The sequence below is a fragment of the Epinephelus fuscoguttatus genome, linkage group LG18, assembly GCF_011397635.1.
Source record: "Epinephelus fuscoguttatus linkage group LG18, E.fuscoguttatus.final_Chr_v1".
Classification (NCBI taxonomy): Eukaryota; Metazoa; Chordata; class Actinopteri; order Perciformes; family Serranidae; genus Epinephelus; species Epinephelus fuscoguttatus.
In genome coordinates, this window is record NC_064769.1 from 13,615,710 (window position 1) to 13,637,147 (window position 21,438).

General features: G+C 40.9%; 1 protein-coding gene across 1 annotated transcript in view; it reads right to left on the reverse strand.

Moving 5' to 3' along the window:
- csgalnact1a (chondroitin sulfate N-acetylgalactosaminyltransferase 1a) overlaps positions 1–18,000 on the reverse strand; it is a 41,765-nt gene extending 23,765 nt beyond the window's left edge. The window contains exons 1-3 of the mRNA XM_049559945.1: positions 17,821–18,000; positions 16,472–16,673; positions 864–2,140 (exon numbers count right to left, since the gene is read on the reverse strand). Coding sequence (XP_049415902.1) covers positions 864–1,680 — 817 coding nt within the window. The 5' untranslated portion in view covers positions 1,681–2,140; positions 16,472–16,673; positions 17,821–18,000. The remainder of the gene's footprint in view (positions 1–863; positions 2,141–16,471; positions 16,674–17,820) is intronic.
- Positions 18,001–21,438: the final 3,438 nt, after the last annotated feature.

The following is a 21,438-nucleotide window of genomic DNA, read 5'->3' on the forward strand; positions in this document are numbered from 1 at the left end:
GAGAAAATTCTTGATGAATTGGAGTAAAAGGGGTCCATGTTTAAATCAATACATCCATTTACAAACTCTCACACAACTCGTGCAGTATAATCCAAGTCTCATTTATTCAGTCGTATGCTCAGTACTTCCCAAACATATGCATTTTCGATTTAACCTTACTATTCAAAACACTTATGAGTAGCATGCCTGGGCAAGCATGGCACTGTTTATACTGGAGTTTTTTAAATCTAAGGTTTTAGTGAAAATGCACCTGTTTGAGAAGTACTGAGCATACAACTGGATAAATGAGACTTGGATTATATTGCACGAGTTGCGTGAGAGTTTATAAACAGATGTTTTGTGTAGTTTTGCTGCTGTGAACTGTGGTTCCCTTTTACTCCAATTTTTGGATTCTTTATTTGCCATGGAGGCATGTGAGAAAAACAAAGTTTCCTTCACAAATTCAACATAATATTGGGTGAGTAACTGATATACAAATGGTCTTTTGGGGGTTGAAGTTTTCCTTTAACATTAGGAGTCACCGTGGATCATGTCTCTTGCTTCAAGTTATTGAGGATTTATTTTTCCTGCATTAAACCAGGCCACAATCTCTCTTTCTAACCTTAACAAACACAACCATAAAAAACTTTAATAATGCTGCAGTGAGCTACTATTGTATTGCAAGATCAGATATTTGGGTGGCAAAAAATTAAACCCATTGTCAGTAAAAACTGAACTGATCAATGTTTTGAGACTTGCATGGTGTATAATTTAACATCCCCTCATTATGTTAACAGAAAATGTAATTCAGGCAGAATTGCATTTCATAGTTGTATATAAACAGAATTTTCTGGAGAAAGGGTTTATATTTCATATATTCTCACCTTCTATGAAGTCAGATGGTGTGTACACTTTGCTTGTTTGAGTGTTTTCCACTGCACTCCTGCTGTCTTGCTGGGATGATGGCGTGTTGAGGCTGTGCAGGGCCATCTCCAGCACCTCCCCCAGTGCCTCTCTCTTGTCCTTCCTCACAGGCTTCTCCTCAGGATGACGAGTCAGCCCCATCTCCAGTTGGTACACCCTCTGCAGGGTGAAACTCTCAAAGGGCACCACTGCGTACTCGCTGGGCAGCCTGGTGCCTGCGGTCACCTCGGCCTTTGACAGCTGGCTCCGCAGGAACTCCTGGAGGTCCGCCTGCTGGCTCTTGGCTCCCTGAGCCTCCCCGAGACCATTTCCCTGTGACCCAGCCCCAGCTTCCTGTCCCTCAGCTGGTCCCCCAGCAGCTCTCTTCAGGCTCTCCTGCACTCCTTTCAGCTGCTGGCTACGCTCCTGCAAAGCCTCCTTGAGCTGAGCTATCTGCTTCTTCAAGGAGGAGATGTGGAGGCGATGCTGCTCCTCGCGCTCTTGAAGGAGCACCTGATAAGATTGAGCACCTGGGGGTCCACCGCTCTGAGCAGCCCCAATTCGAGCTCCTCCTGTCCCACCTACTCCTGCTCCAATCCCCGGCCCTGTGCCCCCCAGGCTGGGGTGGTTGGGTCCAGCGTGGGGGAGAGCATGGCTCAGCGGAGGGTCATCAGAGTGTGGCGGACTGCAGGTCATCACATAGAGGAGCGACAGGGAGCAGCACAGGAGCACCAGCACACCTCCAACACGGGAGACCCAAGCTAGCAGTCCACGTCGCAACATCACTGCATGTAGCATCAAAGCTCACTCCTCTGATTTAGACATCTACTCACACACACACAGAAATATCATGTAACCTCACACACTCCAGCCTCGATGATAAGAGTCCATTTGTGATTGTGTTCCATCACCCGGTGAGGAGGCGGGCTACTTATCAGTATGAGGTCACTTCATCTGAATTAGGTCATCGCCTCTCCGCTGCCTGAGACTGTAACTTGTTTTGTCATTGGCAAAGTGAATGTATGAGAAAAAACATTTTCTCCCTTTCTGTTTGTCCAATTAGCTCCATGGTCAGCAACATTGTTACATCATCTATCGCTCATATGTGACTCATCACTTCGCTGACTCCCACAGTCAGTCCATAATGTCCTCTTCACATTAGCCGCAATGAAGCAGAGTGACGGGTGGAGCAAAAATGCTACATTTCATGAGAAAACAAATCCTCCGTAGTGAGCGATGGTTTACTCATGTTGTTTTCCTAGCAGAGAAAACAGAAAGAAGAGAGACAAAGAGGTTTGACATCAGAGAGACAGCTAATGTTAACATCTTGACCTCCATCACAACAGCATTACTGTGTCATTTAAAAATCAGAAATGTGCCAGGCCACTTTGACGTTTTAGTTTAACTGCCTTCGCCAAACTAAGCATTCCTTTAGGACTGCAGCTTCTGGAAAACAATGTTGTCACTGATGTGTGAGAATATGAGGCAGGGTGCAAGGGTGTGTGCTTAAAAATGCACAAATGACAGTGTGCTAGTGTGAGCGTGTGTTCTGTGGATACAGAAGAAAACTGGGACATATACATCTATCTAAATATACCCACAGTGTATATACAGTGGGTGAATTAATGTGCCATACTGCTAGAGAGCTCTCTATTTATTTATTTATATTTACTTAAACACAGCATCTCTTGAGATACATTATCTCTTCCAAAATTATATCCTTGTGTATTTACAACCATTACACCCATCATGAAGCATTTTATATGAGGAGTCTGAATGACTGATACAAAGGCTAAATTAGTGGCTCCCAACATGGGTAGATTTTTCAGTTTCGGACAGAGCCAGGGTAGCTATTTACTCCTGTTTCCAGTCTTTATGCTAAGCTAACCACACTGTCTCCTGGCTGTAACCTTTCATGAATGAGAGAACAAATTTTTTTTTTTTTTTTTTAAGATTATTTTTATGGGCTTTTTGCCTTTATTGACAGGACAGAGAGTGAAACGGGGAGACAGAGAGAGAGTGGGGACTGACATGCAGCAAAGGGCCGCAAGCCGGACTCGAACCTGCGGCCGCTGCAGCGAGGCAATGCCTCTGTACATGGGGCGCCGGCACTATCCACTACTCTACCGACGCCCCAGAACAAATATTTTAAGTGTAAATATAAATGTATTTCCCAAAATGTTGAACTATTGCTTTAAATATAAGATAGTAACATGTTTGCATAGCTTAGCATAAAGACTGGAAACGTGTATAAAGCTAGCCTGGCTCTGTCCAAAAGTAACAAAATACACATTTAAGGCTCCTCAGTTAATACATTATATCTTGTCTGCTTAATTTTTTTACAAAAAACAGAAGTGTAAAATGACAAGTTAAGGATTTTGCTACCTTCATACAGAGGGATGCTAGCTGCTCACCCGTTTCCAGTCTTTATGCTAAGCTACGCTAACCATCTCCTGGCTGTAACCTTTGATTTATTTGACAAATTTGAGAGTGGTACTAATATTTTCATCTAACTCTCTGCAAAAAGGTGAATAAGTGTATTTCTCACAATGCTGAATTTAACTATAAGACTACCGCCAGTTGCATGTCAACATACGTTAGCATAAAGACCGGAAACAGGGGTTAACAGCTAGCCTGGCTCTGTTCGGAGCAAAAAAAATATACCTTCAAAAACTTCTAAAGCTCACTAATTCACACTTTATATCTTGTTTGTTTAATTTGTGTAATATACTGAATGTGAAAACAAAGTTTGGGATTTTGTTACCTTTAGAAAGAGGCGTGCTAGCTACTAACCCGTCTCCAGTCTTTATGCTGCTGAGCTATGCTAACCATTTCCTGGCTGTAATCTTTGATTTAATGGACAGATATAAGAGTGGTACAAATATTTTTATATAACTCTCAGCCAAAAAGTAAGTAAGTGTATTTCCCATAATGCTGAATTATGACTATGCATATAAGACTAAAGCCAATTGCATGTTAACATACCTTAGCATAAAAATGGAAACAGGTGTTAACAGCTAGCCTGGCTCTGTTCAAGGGAAACAAAATACACCTTCAAAAACTCGTAAAGCTCACTAATGAATACATTAAATCTTGTTTGTTGAATTCGTACAAAAAAATAAACGTAAAAACAAAGTTTGGGATTTTGTTACCCTTCTGAAAGAGCCGTGCTAGCTGTTCATCCTATGTTTCCAGGGTTCTATGTTCCCCACTTAACCCTGCAAAAAATGTTCTATGTTCCCTGCTTACACAAAAAAGGTTCCATGTTTCCCGGGTTCTATGTCCAAGCGGGAAACACAGAAGCTTTTTTGCAGGAACGTAGAACCCGGGAAACACAGAACCCTGGAAACATAGGGATGACCCCTCTCCAGCCTCTAGCTCCATGTTTACCCTGCATTCATGTGGTGTCTGAGTATTTGGAAAATTAGTTCCCTACTGGAAAATTCAAAATACAAGTTGCATACCATATGTCATATTACACAGATACATCGCAGACAAAAGTAAATGTTGGCAGAGATTGAGAAACTTTTATTAATTCATGTATTGTAAATACATTTTTGCTCACTTTTAATTTGTAATATAGTATATCAGGTTGTATCCGTTAGTTTTAGTCAATGCAGAGTGACTTAGATTAATTAGAAAAGTTATCTATTAGCATTATCCTTGATTACAAGTCAGATAAAGCAATATTTTAGTGGTTTTAAAGGATGAACTGGTGCAGAAACAAGTCTGGGACAATATTACTTTGTAATAAAAAGCTTTTCACCATTTTTGGATAGCAATATGAATCTTCACTGGGACATTAAACACACTGAACAATAAAATAGGACACATCTTTGTAGCTTTTTTTCACATTACGACTTAAAAGCTCATAGACACTCATGGTGATAAAATGACTTCCTAACTCCAGAAATGGGACCATCCAAGGAGGACTTGCAAAGACATGAGAGTGGAATCAATCTCTTCATCCAACTCTCAGCAAGAAAGCAAATAAACTTATTTCCCAAATGGTCGATGTATCTCTTTAAGGGAATAAAAAAATAATAATAATATTTCTGATTCACAGCATTATGTTTGTCTTTCTTTTGTTTCTGTCTTCAGAAATACTTTAATCTCCTCAGGCCTCTAAAAATCCTTCAAATAAATCAATTCAAGATGGTAAAAGAGTCGACATTGCTTCATTTTAAGAGCCCAAAGGCTGACTGTAATATTATCATTAAAAAACATAGCCACAAATATAAGAGGCTAGAAGTTGTCTCATATCCAGACAGCAGTACAGAAAAGGTGAGTGACACAGATATATTTGGAAGCGTGAATGTGAGTCTTGAGTATGCATATACTCTACAGTACATGTTTTTGTGGGGAGGTGTTTCAGTGTTTGAGTTACAGTACGTATCTGTAAATGTATCTCTGTGTATCAGTCTCGGTCTTGCTTGACTCCCCACACAGTCAGCTCTTTGACAGGGCTGCCTGAAGCCGAGCCTAATGAAAGGATTAGTATGTGGCAGGAGTGAATACTGGACTGTGCTCTAACAGGCGGCTGAATCAGGAGAGGCAGGGCGTCTCTCCAGCAGGACCTCCACTGCCGACTAAGGAAATGTTTGAGGAGAAGGTTCTCGGGGGAAAGTGGCTGATTGAGAGTTGGAGAGAGCAAAATATGGCCGCTGTGATCGAGTATCATCCTTTCAATTAGAGCAAAATCCTCATGATGTCATTATATGAGTCCATAAATATCATATCATTTTAATGGTGCGGTGGCAGTTTAATCGTTTTCTTTGGATGGTTCACAAGCGGCCCTCGTTAGTCTTGTATCCATATGATCACAAGCTGGGAACGTTTAAATAATTACATCACTTCTCCCAGATGACTTTGACTTTCCTGGTTTCACGACTTCCTGTAACAAACTGCACTTTGGCACTGATGCCAGTGAGCCACAAACCATTCAAACAAATTAAAGCATGCCCTTAGTTCTGACATTGTGAAGGTCAATATGTTTTATTGAGCAACTATGCATTACTTTGAAGTTTTAACTATAGCAAGCCTCAGTTAGGAGCACAGCAACACGCTCATCTTCACACAGTCATAGGACAAAATCATTAAAGGTCCTCTGTGTAGGATTTAGTGGCATCTAGGTTGCAGAACTGAAACTTCTCAAACGTGCCAAGCATGTAGGAGAACTACGGTGGCTGACGCGAAAGCACAAATGGCCCTATCAAGAGCCAGTGTTTGGTTTGTCCGTTCTGGGCTACTGTAGAACAACATGGCAGACTCTGTGGAAGAGGACCCACTCCATATGTAGATATAAACAGCTCATTCAAAGGTAACAAAAAAGCAACAACTTTTATTTCCAGGTCATTTTAAACGAATGAAAACTTAGTTATGAATGTTATATTCTATTTCTACCAATAGATGCCCTGATATTCTGCACACTGGACCTTAGAACTTATGGTACTTCAACATATTTTCTTTATAAATCTTTTATACCACGATATCTCTCTAAACAAACACTGTATAACAAACTAAAATAGCATTATTTTTACAGTAAGTTATTCATATGATCAATTAATCAGTTTATTATTTTTATGATTAATCATTATCTCAGTAAAATGTCAGAAAAAAGATTAAAAAATGCCCATCACAAGTAGCATCAAGGGCTTTAAATTACTGTTTTTTCCCCCAGACCAACAACGGAAATCAGCCAGAGATGTTCAATGTACAGTTATTTACCAAAGACATTTAAGAGACTGGTACCAGTGAATGTTTTGCATTATGAATGACTACAGCCTAAAGGTGATTAGCTAGCTTAGCATAAAGACCAGAAAATGGGAGGGAAACAGCTTGCCAGCTCTGTCCTAAGCTAAGAAAAAAATCCACCCAGAGCACTCTAATTAACATGTTATATCTGAGTTGTTTAATGTGTGCAAAACCAAGTAAGGATGTTTAAAAAATGATGGACTCTTCCTTACACCTCCTTCCTTATACTGACAGATAAGTAGCTGATAAGTGTAAACATATAAATATGAAATGCTTAAGTCACACATGAAACCGAAACATCAATGATGCTTATCTGCGTTCGACAGCTCTGTGTTTCCACCCCTGTGACAGTGGTGAGACGTGTTACTTTTAAAACAATTGCCAACTATATCACAAACACAACAGAAGTACAGATTCTCTGTGGCAAAGCAGTCAGTCCCTGCTGTTAAATTACCAGAGAAAGATTCATCACTGAGAAACTGCTGGTGTGACTGAGATTTATGAGCAGAGAGTCACAGTTGAACCACTGAGTCTCACCAGGAATGAATGAGTTGATTCAGGCCTGGTTATTTGACTCCCCGTGGGGAAAGGCACGGCTGTGACACAGGAACACTGGCAGCTAAATAATCATGTTTGATTTTATTGGTGGTGCTATGTCGAAACAGGCGTCTGTAATTTCCTGCTTGTATCACTGTACTTGTGCTTATGCTTATTTTAAAAGTATTTACTGAAAGAACGTATTTGATGTGTGATATTTATATTTCCTTTAGACACTGTTAAGAAAATATTATTATATTAACAATAATAAGAAATCCATAAAAGAACAAAACACTACTTTGGTTTAAACTGAAATATTTAAACAACTGTTGAATGGATTGCCATGAAATTTTGAACAGATGTTAGTGTTTCCTAAATTAGGGATCCTTCTGACTTTGGCAATCCCCCAACTTTTCCTCTAGCTCCACCATGAGGTTCACATTTGTGGTTTTAATTTAAATGTCTCAGCAATTATTGGATGCATTGCCATGAAATTTTGTACAGAGCTCCATGTCAGCCTCAGGATTAATTGTCATAACACTGATGCCCCCTGACTTTTGACATTCCCATCAGCCTCAGCTGTACTTTGTGTTTAGTGCTTATTAGCAAAGGTTAAAATGCCAGCCCATCACACTGAAATGGTGAACATGGTAAACATTTTACCTGCTAAACATTGTGTCATTATGTCATTGTGAGCATGTTAGCATGTTCATGTTAGCATTTAGCTCCACTGCAAAGCAACTTAACTAGATACTGGACCCCAAAAGACACATATTCAGTGCAATGGAAGTGCTGGGCTGGCCCATGCACCAAAAAAGTTTCTAGCTTCTGGGGCTAATTCTGGCCTGCAAGGTCTTGCTCAGGCCCCCACAGAGTGTGCCAGGCTTTGAAGCCAATTTTTGTAGTGGTCAAACAGAGGTACTGCAATTTCCGGGTCTGCCACATGATGCTCTATGCCCCAAAAAGACGTTTTCCCATTGACTTACATTGTAAAGGAGATGTCTGTAAATCAGTGGATACACTTTTTTTTGAGTGACACAACCCCTGCAAAATGACTTGTTTCACTATCAGGATTTGATCCATTCAGTCGGATAACATTTTGCCTGCTCAGTGCGGAAGTTGTACCAGTCATCCCAAGTAATTTTCTACGTGACACTTGAACCATTTTGGCTTCTTGCGCCACTGAGCAATTCACATAAAAATGAATGGGGCCCTGCCGCCAATGCTGTATCCAGTTCTCCTACTACATCCATGGTCCCGCTCGGCAAATTGACTTAACATTGTGATGATGTCACAGATCTTTTAATCGTTTGTCTGGGCTTGAGGAAAGAACATAAAACCTCCATGGATCAAAACTCAAAATAGAAAGAATCATAATTGACCCTGTTTGCAGCTTGAGACGTCAACAGTTTTACAGACATCTCCTTTACAATGGTGGTCTATGGCAGTGGTCCCCAACTGGTGGATCACGGTCCAAAAGTCGGTTTCTGGCCATTCTGGGTGGACCGTAGCTGACTCACAAATGTGTCACATTTGTAAAAAACACACTTTATTTTTAAGTACAGTGAATTTCTGGCACAGCGCTTTTATTTTGAAGTGCCTGACAGCGTTTATGGACCCCGTGGCTTGGTCAGTTGGGAATCACTGCTCTTTGGGAAAAAATACTGTGCAATACTGTGAGTGGCCACTGGGGAAACCTGTAAGCAAGGCTGAGCTGCAAAATATCTGGAAAACTATTAACTTTCCCATCAGCCCCAGCTGTGCTGTGTTGTAAGTGCTGATAGAATATGTGAAAATGCCAGGCCACCAAACTGAGATAGTGAACATGGTAAACATTTTATCTGCTAAGCATCAGCATGATAACATTGTCATTGTGAGCATGATAGCATGCTCATGTTAGCATTTAGCTCCACTACAAAGCAAAGCACCACTGTGCCTCAGTGCAGCCTAACAGATGGATGGTGTGGCTGCATACTTCATCTTGTTAACACTGTGAATCAGTTTACTCATGACAGTTCTCCACTTCATTATAATTCATTTCTGTTATCTGAATACAGAAACTTTGTTGATAAGATACTTGAGCCTCACTTAGGAACCAAATAGGTCAAGCTTTCCAGTGAAGCCAAAGATTGAAATGCCTGCCCTGACTTCACACAATATTATGCACATTTCTTTGTATACTGTCACTACAGTGTTTACAGTTTATCAGTAGAAACACACTCATAAAATGTAATTGTTCCTCTTTCTCTTTGTGCAACTTCCCTCTCTAACTGTGTACGTGACAGGACAAACACCTGATAACAGTTTCCTGGTATTTGTTTTGACCCCAACTGGTCTGGCAAGTCCTCTATCAAAGATCTCATAGAGCTGCAGTTGCCTAAATCCTCTTTGCATAACAGAACTAATAAATCTACACGCAACATAAACGCTGTCAGGCTAGTTTACCAACAGAGAACAAGGCAGAGGATACATTTCCTCCACTTCCTGAGATGACATAACTGATGAATGTGTTTCCCCCTTATCACATATTTCATTCTCCCTACTAGGAATAGAAACAGAGATGCAGGGATGAGAGTGGGAGAGGGTCAGAGGCAGAGAGATGAAATAAATGATCAGGCTGTCATAAAGAAGAGAAAAAGAGAGAGGACAAAGAGAATGATTTAGTATTTGGTGGCCAGAGATTTTTCCAAAACAGAGCTCAGCAGCATCTGGTTCAGCCTCCGAAATCACTTCCTCCCCTCCTGCTGCAGCTTCCTGCCCACGGGGCATTTGTGTTTGTGTGTGTTTGTGTGTGCTCCAGTTAGTGTGTATCTATGTGGGAATGGGTGTGTGTGTGTGTGTGTGTGTGTGTGTGTGTGTGTATCTGTTCCATTTGAAGCGAAAATATTAATGTTACCCTCTTAACACCTGTTAAAAGCGCTGTATTTATCTTTGTGAAAAAAAGGGGGTGAGAAAAGAGGAACTGTGGGAGTTCGCTGTTGGAAAACAAAGAATGAATCTCTTCTTTTCTCATTTCTGGTTGTCAGTCACACTACTACAGCAGAAATCACACACGGGTGACAGGTTATCTGTGTGTGTGTGTGTGCCCCTCTCTGTACTACAGCCTACACAGGTCAACCTTTAAATGACTGAGGCATTTCAGAAGCAACCTTGTGACCCTCTCATCATGACAATGTAGCATTTTCTCCCAGCTGTCAGATTTAAAGAGCCCGTTTTCTTTGCGCTCTGCTGGTATTTAATATATTCAAAATATAAAGAATAATGTATGCACTGAGGCCGTACAGTATATGTTCAAAGGCAGACACACTTTGCAGATGCATTAATTGAGTGTATGTCTGAGTGTGTGCGGAAGAAATAGAGTTGCAGGAAAGAGAGAAAACAGACCACAAGACCAGAAACAGTATATCTGCTTCAAAGGATCTTATCAGTGTGTTTGCACATTTTAGCTCTTTAACTGCAAAATTGCTCACCATTTTCACATTCAAGCGCAAGAGTTTTTGTTTTTAAGTATTTTCTCCTTCCACTGTGGAAGTTGTTCATTCATTTCTGCAAAGGTATGAAAATCTATTAGCAGACTGAAACTTACTTGAGTTGTGTAATCCATTACAGAGAACATCCAATCAGCATTAAGTTGTGCCAAAGTTACATAATCATTGCGAAATGTAATCACTTTAAGGGAGAACTCCATTGATTTAGTGCCGTACTTGAGAGAGAAATATTATAAATAAGAATGCAGGATTTATATTTTTGCCTACATCTATGAAAGCCATTTCCACTGCACACCTTTAGCTCACCCAGCCCGCTCTTATTCTGAAACATAACGTGGCGGCAGCTGTTGAAGAGCAGCCATTAACGGAAGTTGTCAAATACCGGCGCTGTGTCAGTGGATGTCCGCGGAAGATACTGACGCACAGAGGCACCTTTCAAGATATTATGAAACACACTGGCCGGCAGCAGTTTGTAACACTGCTGCTAACGACGTAATATAAGGAGCAGGAAAGTATAGGGCGGGTGGTGGTGGAGGTGGATGAGTCCAACAAACCCTGGACTTTCACCCAAGAGGCCACTGTTCACTTCCCATGTGGATGTTGAGCCAAACCATGTTGTTTTTTTCTAAACCTAACCACATGCTTTTGTTGTCTAAATGTAAAAAAAAAACAAAACAAAACAAAAAAACAATCTGTATGCATCTAACAAGCAGAAACTATATTTCTGTGAAAATGGAAGTATATTTTGAAAAGACATAATGCATGTAACAAGCTTAAATTGACACAGCATCCCAGAACATTAACAACATATGCAGGAGAACACCTAAAGCATAATATGTAGATGTGAAAGTCCACAGACGAAGCAGTGATATTGGACGAGCCAGGATGAGAAAGCATTGGCTCTCAGCAATCTCTGCACGCCCAACAGCTATCACAGCGTACCAAACGACATAAATATGCCAACTACATGAAATATTGCACTTTAAAGACGTATTTCACTGCCGGAAATTTGGTCTTTTCATAAAATAGGACTGTCTGTACAGCAGAAAGATGCAAATACTTTCAAAACTGGTGCTGCATGACCAGAGAAATCAGAGGAAAAGGGCGGTGGCATTCGGTTTTACACAAGAAGTAGAAAACTTATAACTACCAGAATGTGTGAATGAGTTTTTTGGGTATCAAAACCTAATGGGCCAATGATGCGGAAGCAGTGATGATCATTTGGGTAATTTTGTATGTAGCAGTTCAACGTTTTTGGCTTCATGGGCAACTGAGCAACTTTCATAGGAATGAACAGAGGCTCACATCCAACACTGTATACAGGCCTCTCTATACATTCATAGCTTGGCTGTTTTGACACAGGAAACAATATGGCAGCCAGCAGGTAACGAACATTCTCAAGTTACAGCTAAACAGTAGGGTAAAGTATGTTTCTGAAAACATTTGAGGGGAGAAACAGGCAATGCAGTAACAGAATCTTGATTCATATTTTATAAGCACTGCTTAGCTGTACTTTTCGATCTCAGTTTTTTCAGCGACTGTTTTAGCAATACAGGAAACAGTATGGTGCCACTTCTTGTTCACAAATTCTCGTATTACAGTAAAACAGAGCACGAAAATATGAGTTTGATATGCCTCTGTACTGTTTGTGTCCATGGTGATAAGCACATAAAAATGAGGAAACAAAATCTGTAGTTTGAGCAACAGTTGTAGAGCCTGTAAAAATTCGCTAGATGACACAAACTGCAGAGATGAGCAGACAGATCTGGAAGCTGGGAAGTTGAAGGAAGGTTTACCACATTTTATGTGCACAAACTACCCACACTGTTATGATACAAATCTGCTTGAAAATCGGCAATGTATCCCTTTAAGTAATGAACTGAGGTGGACTTCGTGTCACAGTGTGAATGAAAGAAATAATTAAACCATGATTTGGCTTGATCATGCACTATAAATCTGTCTAATGTTGCGGCGGTATATGTAATGAGAGAAATACAACACTGAACTTTAAATCAGTACCTTCACAGTAGGTGTTAATGGAGGACTCTCGTTGACCCCTTGGTAATTATTGTATGAATTACAAGATCCTAACTATCAGTAATTAAAAGCTTTTGAGCTCCAAAAACACGTAACGTTTCTTTGTTAGACTGTCCTTGACTGATATGCACTGCAGGCCTTTCAAACTCCATGCCCACCAGATTGTAACACAGGCTTTTTGTTTTAAATGTTTAGCCTTTAAATCCATGCTGATATAACCACTGATGACATCATCATAGACGGAGCCCCCAGAGACATGATACAACTGTTTCCACAGGCTGAGGAGTCCTCAACAGTGACAAGTAAACTAATCTTGATGCGTAAAATTTAAGGAGTTCCCCTTTAAGAGTTGACTGATTTGAACAGTCTGCTCGTTACCTCACAATGATGTCATTTTGACAAGAATTAATGCTGACTTGATGTTGAAATGACACTACTAAAGAAAGTTTTGAGAAACTGCTAAGAGATGTTTATATTGCATGGCAAAAAGGGAAACCAGTGGACGCCTAACACAAAGTACATGCAGTTTTCTTAATTGCAGTGGTTTTCAAAATGATGAGCCTAACATGTAACAGACTTAAACATTCAAAACCACCGTTACAACCCTTTAGAAATTCCCTTCCCTTTTAACTCACTGTTTCTCATCCAACACTCAAACATGCACACATGTTTATATGAGAGTGCATGGATGCATTAATCTTTTAAACAGCCCTGTCCTCCCATCCCCATCCACTCTCTCTAAGTAAGTGGTGTCTGCTATCATTACAAACATCCTGATAAACCACAAAACCGTGCATGTTTCTGCTCCACACTGCCTGCCTGTGTCTTTCTATCCTGTCTTCCTACAGCCTCTGGTGGGTGGTGTATTTGTTACAGGTCAAGGATGTTAACGCGTTTATGTGCGTGTTGGCCTCAGCGAATGTCAGGGCTCAGACAGCTCTGTCTGAACCTGCCCTGCGGCTATCTCACTGTAAGAATGAGGAATGTCCTTAGGAGAGGAGAGGAGAGGAGAGTAGAGGAGAGGAGAGATTAATTAAGATAAATTTTAAAATGAGTGGAGAAAAAAGCAGGCTGGTGTGAGCTATGCCCACTGATTACTTGGGGGAACTATTAAGTGGGTAGATCAGATACATGGTGTGAGAGGAGAAAATGAAGAAGTCAGTATAAAGTGAGTTTGTGGGAGGAGAAAGAAGGAGAGAGGGAGCAGAGAAAGGTTTCTTTGATGTGTCTTGTCCCCCCAGGTGATTCTCCCTCCCATTCATTAGGGGCCGGTTTCCCCGGAACCTTCCTGTCGAAGTGCCATCTGGAGGGCCCTTAAAAAAAAACCACATTACACTCCTCTGCTTCACTACAAGCGGTCCGTGTTAACATTCACCACCCGCCCCTCCTCATCCTCCTCATCGTCTTCCTCCTCCTCCTCCCCTCTCTCCCTCTCTCTCAGTTGGTCCTCAAAGTGTTCCCATTTCTTCACAGTTAGGTTAGATGGTATCAGATGAAACTTTAATGGGCCCCATGGGAAAAATGGGTCATTGCAACAGCAGAGAATATACAGTAGAATACATAGATAAAAAATAAGGTCAAAAATATAAATCGCAGGTCAATCTGTGGTGCAAATCACACTTGGTTTTTGTTTCACAGGAAGACAAAATAGAAAGATCATCATAAACACCATCATAAACAGTTATCCTAATTTCTCTCCAAAATGAACACTAGGAAACACAAACATTGATTCTTGTGTCCGTGGAGTCAAGAAAAACTGATTAATCTCCTCCATAAACCAATAAGACAATAACAGCCACCACCCATTTCTACAATGTGCTATATACAGTGTCTGTACAGAGAGGGGAAATTAGTGGGCACTCCCTCGTTTAGTAAAACACAATGAAAAACCACAACACAATTCTGATAGGGCACAGCTCATCTCCGCACAATTATGGTGGAATATAATAAATCTTAGTTTGCATAGTAAGACGCTCTGTGTGTCACATGCTCCGCAGTTGCTGACAGTGATTTTACAAGTGGGAATGTATGAAAGTAGCTGATAATAGAGACGGCGACTGAGCAAACAAATTGAGGCTGACATGAAATAAATGAGACCCAGTGTGTCCACACATCACATCTGTTCATTTTCAGCCATTCACTTGCAACACAGCGTTATAATTGCACACTGTCACCTTTGCAATATTCTTCTCACTCCTGCAACATTTTGCTTCGGAAGTGTTTGGCAAATGAGTTGTGAAAGACGTTCACAAGTGAGAGCCAAGTTCAGTCGGAGCCAGAGCTCATTACTTCCCCCTTCTCTCTGGACAGTTAACCGCCACACAGACATTATTACCAGGCCAAGCTGTGGTATTACTCAGCTGTGGTGTCTTTGCATGCAAAGGTGTATAGCCTGTGGTTTTAGCAGTTGTAACAGGTACTGTTTATGGCAGTACTGAACCAGCTTCACCCTCTGCTCCCTCAGATCATTTATACTGGTTTTAGTGAAACATACAGCCAGCCCTAGAGGCAATAAACCCTTCAGTGCCACCCATAAGCTCTCCATTCAATTTAATCGATTTTTATAAACCGGCATTATCTAACTGAGCAAGGGCAACTGTAATATCATCAGAGGTAATTTGTCAATATGCTGCAGGGACGTTACATCAGCACCATTAAAAAGTCCTGCAAGATTCCTGTTATCTGATCTGTGAAACATGAGAGTATATGCGGTCTGCACGGCAACACAAAGTGAGAACACTCACACACACACACACACACACACACACACACACACACACACTCAGACAAACACACATGTAGGACACACACACAGACATGTATTGAGCATCTAATAAAAGAGGACAACTTTATCTTCCAGGCACAGGAAGCACATATATGTCATCAAGTATCACATCAATTTTTTCCAGCTAATCACTCCTATAGGGTGAAGGCACATGCAGTCATTTACCCTGAGCATGCTAGTATGTGTACGCTCTCCTGAGTCTCTTCTCTGCTTGCTAAACAACCTCAAATCCTACATAATCTCCAGTTTCATTCTTCCAATATGAGAAAAACAACTCTGCCAGCTTGCAAACCAAATATTTCAGGGTGCTAGGTGCCTGTTGGTGAGTGCACTAAGCAGGATTAGAACCATTTCCCTGATAAAACCACCAGCTCCCTCAGTATGCTGTGTGCATATGTGTGAGTATATGTGTGTGCGTGTGTGTGTGAGAAAGAGAGGGGGGGGAAAGCACGCACTTTCACTGAGTGCATGTAATTTCATTATCTGGGTCTTCCCACCAGAAATTATAGTGAGCGTTTTTGTTTCGTTTTTTAATTCATCCATGTGATTTTGCTTTCAAGTGACCTAATAACCTGGCTGGTCTTAAAACATATTTCCCATTTTGCCTCAATGGATTAATGAAAGCTCGCTCACAGAAAACAAGCGAGCACATAAAAGCCCATTAAAGCAAGTTATACTCACAATTGCATTCATATTTGGCAGTGTCTGCTTTCAAGCGTGTCCATAAAGCGCTTTATGGGAAAAATGACTTGATTTAATTACAACTGATGCTGTTCTTTTTAAAAGGATTGTTCAGGAAAAGTAGCTGGATGCGTCCCAGAAATACAGTGAACTGAAAGTTAACATTGACCAGGATGAGTGATGACCGTAAACTCACCACAGGCGAACTATTCAGATGTAGTGATAATTATGTTTGTACATTATATCTATCGGCAGGCTGTATCTGTAGTTTACAGTGTTACCATGCAGTCTCACCCGGCCAACTTACCTCTATCTCCAGCAGTCGTTGTTTCGGTCCATGCTGCGTGGAGGTTTTGTTTTTGTCCCGGTGCTGCGGTCCTGTCCCTGCAGCCTTCCACCGGTCCACAGCCGACACTTGAGGAGTGCAGGAGCGGCTGTGAGCGTTTGTACCACTGAGAGGCGTGAAGTCAGCCGCAGAGAGGCAGAGCGACACCGGAACATGAGGGCTGCTGCCTTCAAAATAAAAGATAAGTGACTAGTGGCACACTCACATACTTGAACATGCTGGTTAAAGGGTGTGAGAAGGATTTAGGGGCTTATATTGGCAGACATAGTAGTTAATATTCAAGAGTATGTTGTAGCCTATATATATGTGTGACCTACACCGTAGCCTGACGTGCACCTCCCCAGAAATGTAACTACAGGTTGCAGGAGGCAGACCTACTGTTTATTTCTGTACGCTAAAACCATTTCCCTCAGTATTAAGAAACAGTATTATGTAGATTAAAAAAAAGCCTCCACAAAAATAGCATTTTGAGTCTCGTGTGTAGTTTATCCTGGCTTCATATGAGCAGAGGAAATCTGTGCTCATCGCTAGGCTAATTTACGCAATGTTAAATGTCATAGGTTGGTGCTAATAACGTTAGCATGTTATATTTGTTTGGAAAATGTATTTAGTATGAGACAGTTGTCTTGTAAGTGTACCTTATGAGTTGTAATACAGTCGAATTTTGTAACATGACCTTTGTTAAATATTGCTCCTGTCCCTGGTTTCATATGAGAAAAAGAAATCTCCGCTTGTTGCTAGGCTAATTTATACAATGTAAAATGTCATAGGCTTGCGCTAATAACGTTACCATGTTATATTTGTTTGTAAAATGTGTTTAGTATAAGACATTTGTTTTCTATATGAACCTTGTGAGTTGTAATACAGTCGAATTTTGTAACGTTACCTTTGTTAAATGTTGCTGTTGTCCTTTGCTTCATATGAGAAGAGAGAAAGTTTGCTGACCGCTAGGCTAATTTAGGCTATACAATGTAAAATGCCATAGGCTAGTGCTAATAACATTAGCATGTTGTATTTGTTTGGAAAACGTGTTTAGTATGGCGGTTGTTTTGTCAGTAAACCTTGTGAGTTGTAATAGAGTCAAGTTTTGTAATGTGATCTTTGTTAAATGTTGCTGTTGTCCCTGCCTTCATATGAAAAGAGGAAAAGTTTGCTGACTGCTAGGCTAATTTATACAATGTAAAATGTCATAGGCTTGTGCTAAGTAACATTGGCATGTTATATTGGTTTGGAAAACGTGTTTAGAATAAGACAGTTTGTTTCTATGTGAACCTTGTGAGTTGTAATAGAGTCGAATTTTGTAACGTTACCTTTGTTAAATGTTGCTGTTGTCCTTTGCTTCATATGAGAAGAGGAAATGTTTGCTGACCGCTAGGCTAATTTAGGCTATACAATGTAAAATGCCGTAGGCTTGTGCTAACAACATTTGCATGTTGTATTTGTGGGGAAAAGGTGTCCAGATGAAGACAAGTGTTTTGTCTGTGAATGCTGCGAGTTATAGTGAAGCCAATTTGTGTACTTGTGTTTGAAACTGTCTTTATTAAGCCATGTTTAATGTGTGTTTTGGGTGTGTTTTGAATCAACAGCACTTCACAGAGACCCCACCGCCGACTAGTGTTTTAGAGGAGTAACTGCAGGACGCAGACACACCACTGCACAAGTTTAAATGCTCACTATGGCATAGGCTACGGCATAGGGTCTGCGGCACAAGTATAAACCCTGCTTTAGCCCTTCTCCAGTGGCTCCCTGTGGCTTTGACAAAAATTTATATAGAAATGAATAACTTTTTTTTTTTTTTTTTTTTTTAACATTTTGATTTTCGTAGCAATGGCTGGTCTTGTGTCTCCATAGTGAGGCTAAGAAAACGTCTCAGAGGAAAATAGAGAATTTCATAGTGAGTGGATAGATTTGTTTGCTTTCACCACTAATGCTGCAAAGTTTAAGTACCAAAAAAACAAATATAATGCACAACAGAGTAGTTACTTTGTTGTAAAACATATTAATAAATGCTCATTTAGATGTCAGTATAAGGCACAAATATGTATTCCAGCTCCAGACAGATTTCATAAAAAATGTTTTGGCCAAAAATGTTTTTAATAGTAGGCCTAAATGTTGCTGACCCCTGCCTTAGAATGAGCCCTTTATGTCTGCATACAGAGGTGGGCCTCTTCTATGGAGTCTGACATGTTGTTCTACAGTAGCCCAGAATGGACAAACCAAATATTGGCTAAAGATAAGGCCATTCATGTTTTGTGTTTTTTCACTGGCCACAGTGGTTCCTGCTGTGAGCTACCAGGGCAGCAACAGCAGCAGCTCAGTCCATCGAGACTTAACTGGGGAACCGGAGGTTTGCCAGTTCAAGTCCCTGTACAGACCAAGCATGGAGCGTGGACTAAGAACTGGTGATGTGCCAGTTCATTTCCTGGACACTGCAGAGGTGCCCCTGAGCAAGGCACTCAACCCCCAAATGCTCAGGGCACCTGTCCAAGGCAGCCCCCTCACATCTGTCATCTCTCTGTTTATTGCATGTATAGGTCCTGTTTGTGCATGCTTGTGTGTATTCCGGGCCTGTGTGTATATGACAACAGAGTGAAAATATTTACCCCTCAGGGATTAATAAAGTATATCTTCTTCTACAGGCTTGGCACACAGGGGAAGTTTCAGTTCTGCAATCTCACTGCTTGATGACACTAAATCCTACACACTGGACCTCTAGGTTTTTTGAATGCATGATTCATGATGCCGGGTTTTACTATATTTTAGAGGTTCAGTGTTACAGTTTAAAGTTTAACGGGATTAAAATGTTTTAAGTGGGCTTCAGCCATAGACTGTAAAAATAATTAAGATAGCTATCGTGACTTCACACACTGGTTTGTAGACTCCTGTTTGAAGCCTCATATTTGGAGCTTCAGTCGTCACTAACAAAAGCTAATGTAAGGGTAAAGTTTACTAAACGTAAAGTTAGTCGTAAGCGAACAAAAAAAAACAATGTTAAGTGTTTTATTAATTAATCTTTAATCTGACTTAATCTCTGTTTTGAGAACTACTCTTGGGATTAACTTGGAAAGTCTACACAGCCTGTAACTAGTCATTAATTTAGCAATACATGGGCGTCTTATTTTGAAGGTTTTGAGCGGAAGTGCTGTACATCAACATGGCGAACTTGACAATAGCGCTCCCACCGTGCAGGGTCCGCCGGTCCAGCCTGCTCTCCGCCTCCCTCCCGCCCTGCCCTCGCATAAAGACAGCCTTGTTAGTTGATTCAAGACACCGTTACAGCGGCAGGAAGAAACACTACTGCCTTTCATTTCTAAAGCCAACAAGAAGTACGACTGACTAATGTGAAGTCAGATCCATCTGAATCTACACTGACCCGAGAGTCTCTCTGCCGGCTGGGGTCTCAATCAGGCTGCAGACAGGAAGCAAATACGAGAAAATGGACATTTTCCTCATCACTGCAGTCTCATATAAGCACGTGATTACATTACCTGATTACCATTCAGATACACATGGCGGAATAAGTATTTAAAATGTTTACTTCATAAAAGCACAAAAGTATTAGCATTAGAATATACCTGAAGTACCAAAATACCCATTTCAGAAAAATGTAGGTCTAAATGATGTTATTTATAGTTATTAATTTTAAATACATTAATGTGTGCATCACTTGAATGTTGCAGCTGTTAAAGATGGGCTTATTTTTTCTTAGTCTTAACACGTCATAATTATGACGTATTCAGGCCACCCTCAACCTTAACCTGCAAAGTATCATTCAAATGGACACAGACCACAAGGAGACTTAAAATGACCATGCAAAGGAACTGCAAATATACACAAAATAGCCTACTACAATGCATTGTCACCTCACAGCAAGAGGGTTCCGACCTCCCTCACCCTCGGTTCGAACCCCCCTTCCCTGGGCTCGATCCCAAGGTGGAGGAGCCCTTCTGTGCAGTCTGCATGTTCTCCCTGTGTCAGCGTGGGTTTTCTCCTGGTACTCCGGCTTCCTCCCACAGTCCAAAGACATGCAGGTTAATTGGTGGCTCTAAATTGTCCGTAGGTGTGAATGTGAGTGTGAATGGTTGTCTGTCTCTATGTGTCAGCCCTGTGATAGTCTGGTGACTTTAACATAAGTGTTCACAATATAACGGTAAAAAGCTTCATGTTGGTCACAAATCTGTCTAGAGCTGCAACAGACCATTAACTGATCACTTGATTGTCAGAAAATCAACTATTAATTATCAGTTACAACTTTAAGACTTATAATTGTTGGGCCACATCCATGTTTTTGGTCTGTCAAGCAATATTGGGTATGATTTTGACCTTTGACCCCACTTCATGACTGAAAGCTAATATGATAACATGATAACACACACTGTTAAACCCAACAGGATAATGTAACTTCTACTTGGTCCTATAATTAGCCAGACTGTCATGTGATATGAGGACACAGATAAGTGGAGCTGCTCTCAGTCCTATATGACCAGATTATGACAGACCACGAGACCTGAGCATTAAAGATCAACCCCAGAGACATATGTCTTTGTGTGATAGTTGGTGTTTGGTTAGGGGTAGGGACCAGCTGTCCTAAAAGTCGATAGAAATGAGAAACAACCCGAGTGCTCATTTATGAGAAAACAGTGACCCCACATGGTGGACTATGATACTGCAGCCTCCACAAACGTGCAGCAGAGGAATAATGATTTAAAGTAAAGTTCAGTTCAGTTAGTTATACGTTGTCTTTGCCAGTCTTCATTTTCCATCTCGCTCCTGTTCTTTGAGGAGTTGCATCATTTAATTCAGTGTCAGACTGCGAGATACAGGAAGTCCTCTGGGACCTGTGATGAATGGGCGGCATAAACACCTGAGCCGACCCCTCAAGGAAAGGCACCATCTCCAGCCAAATTTATTCCTGAATGTAGCCTCCG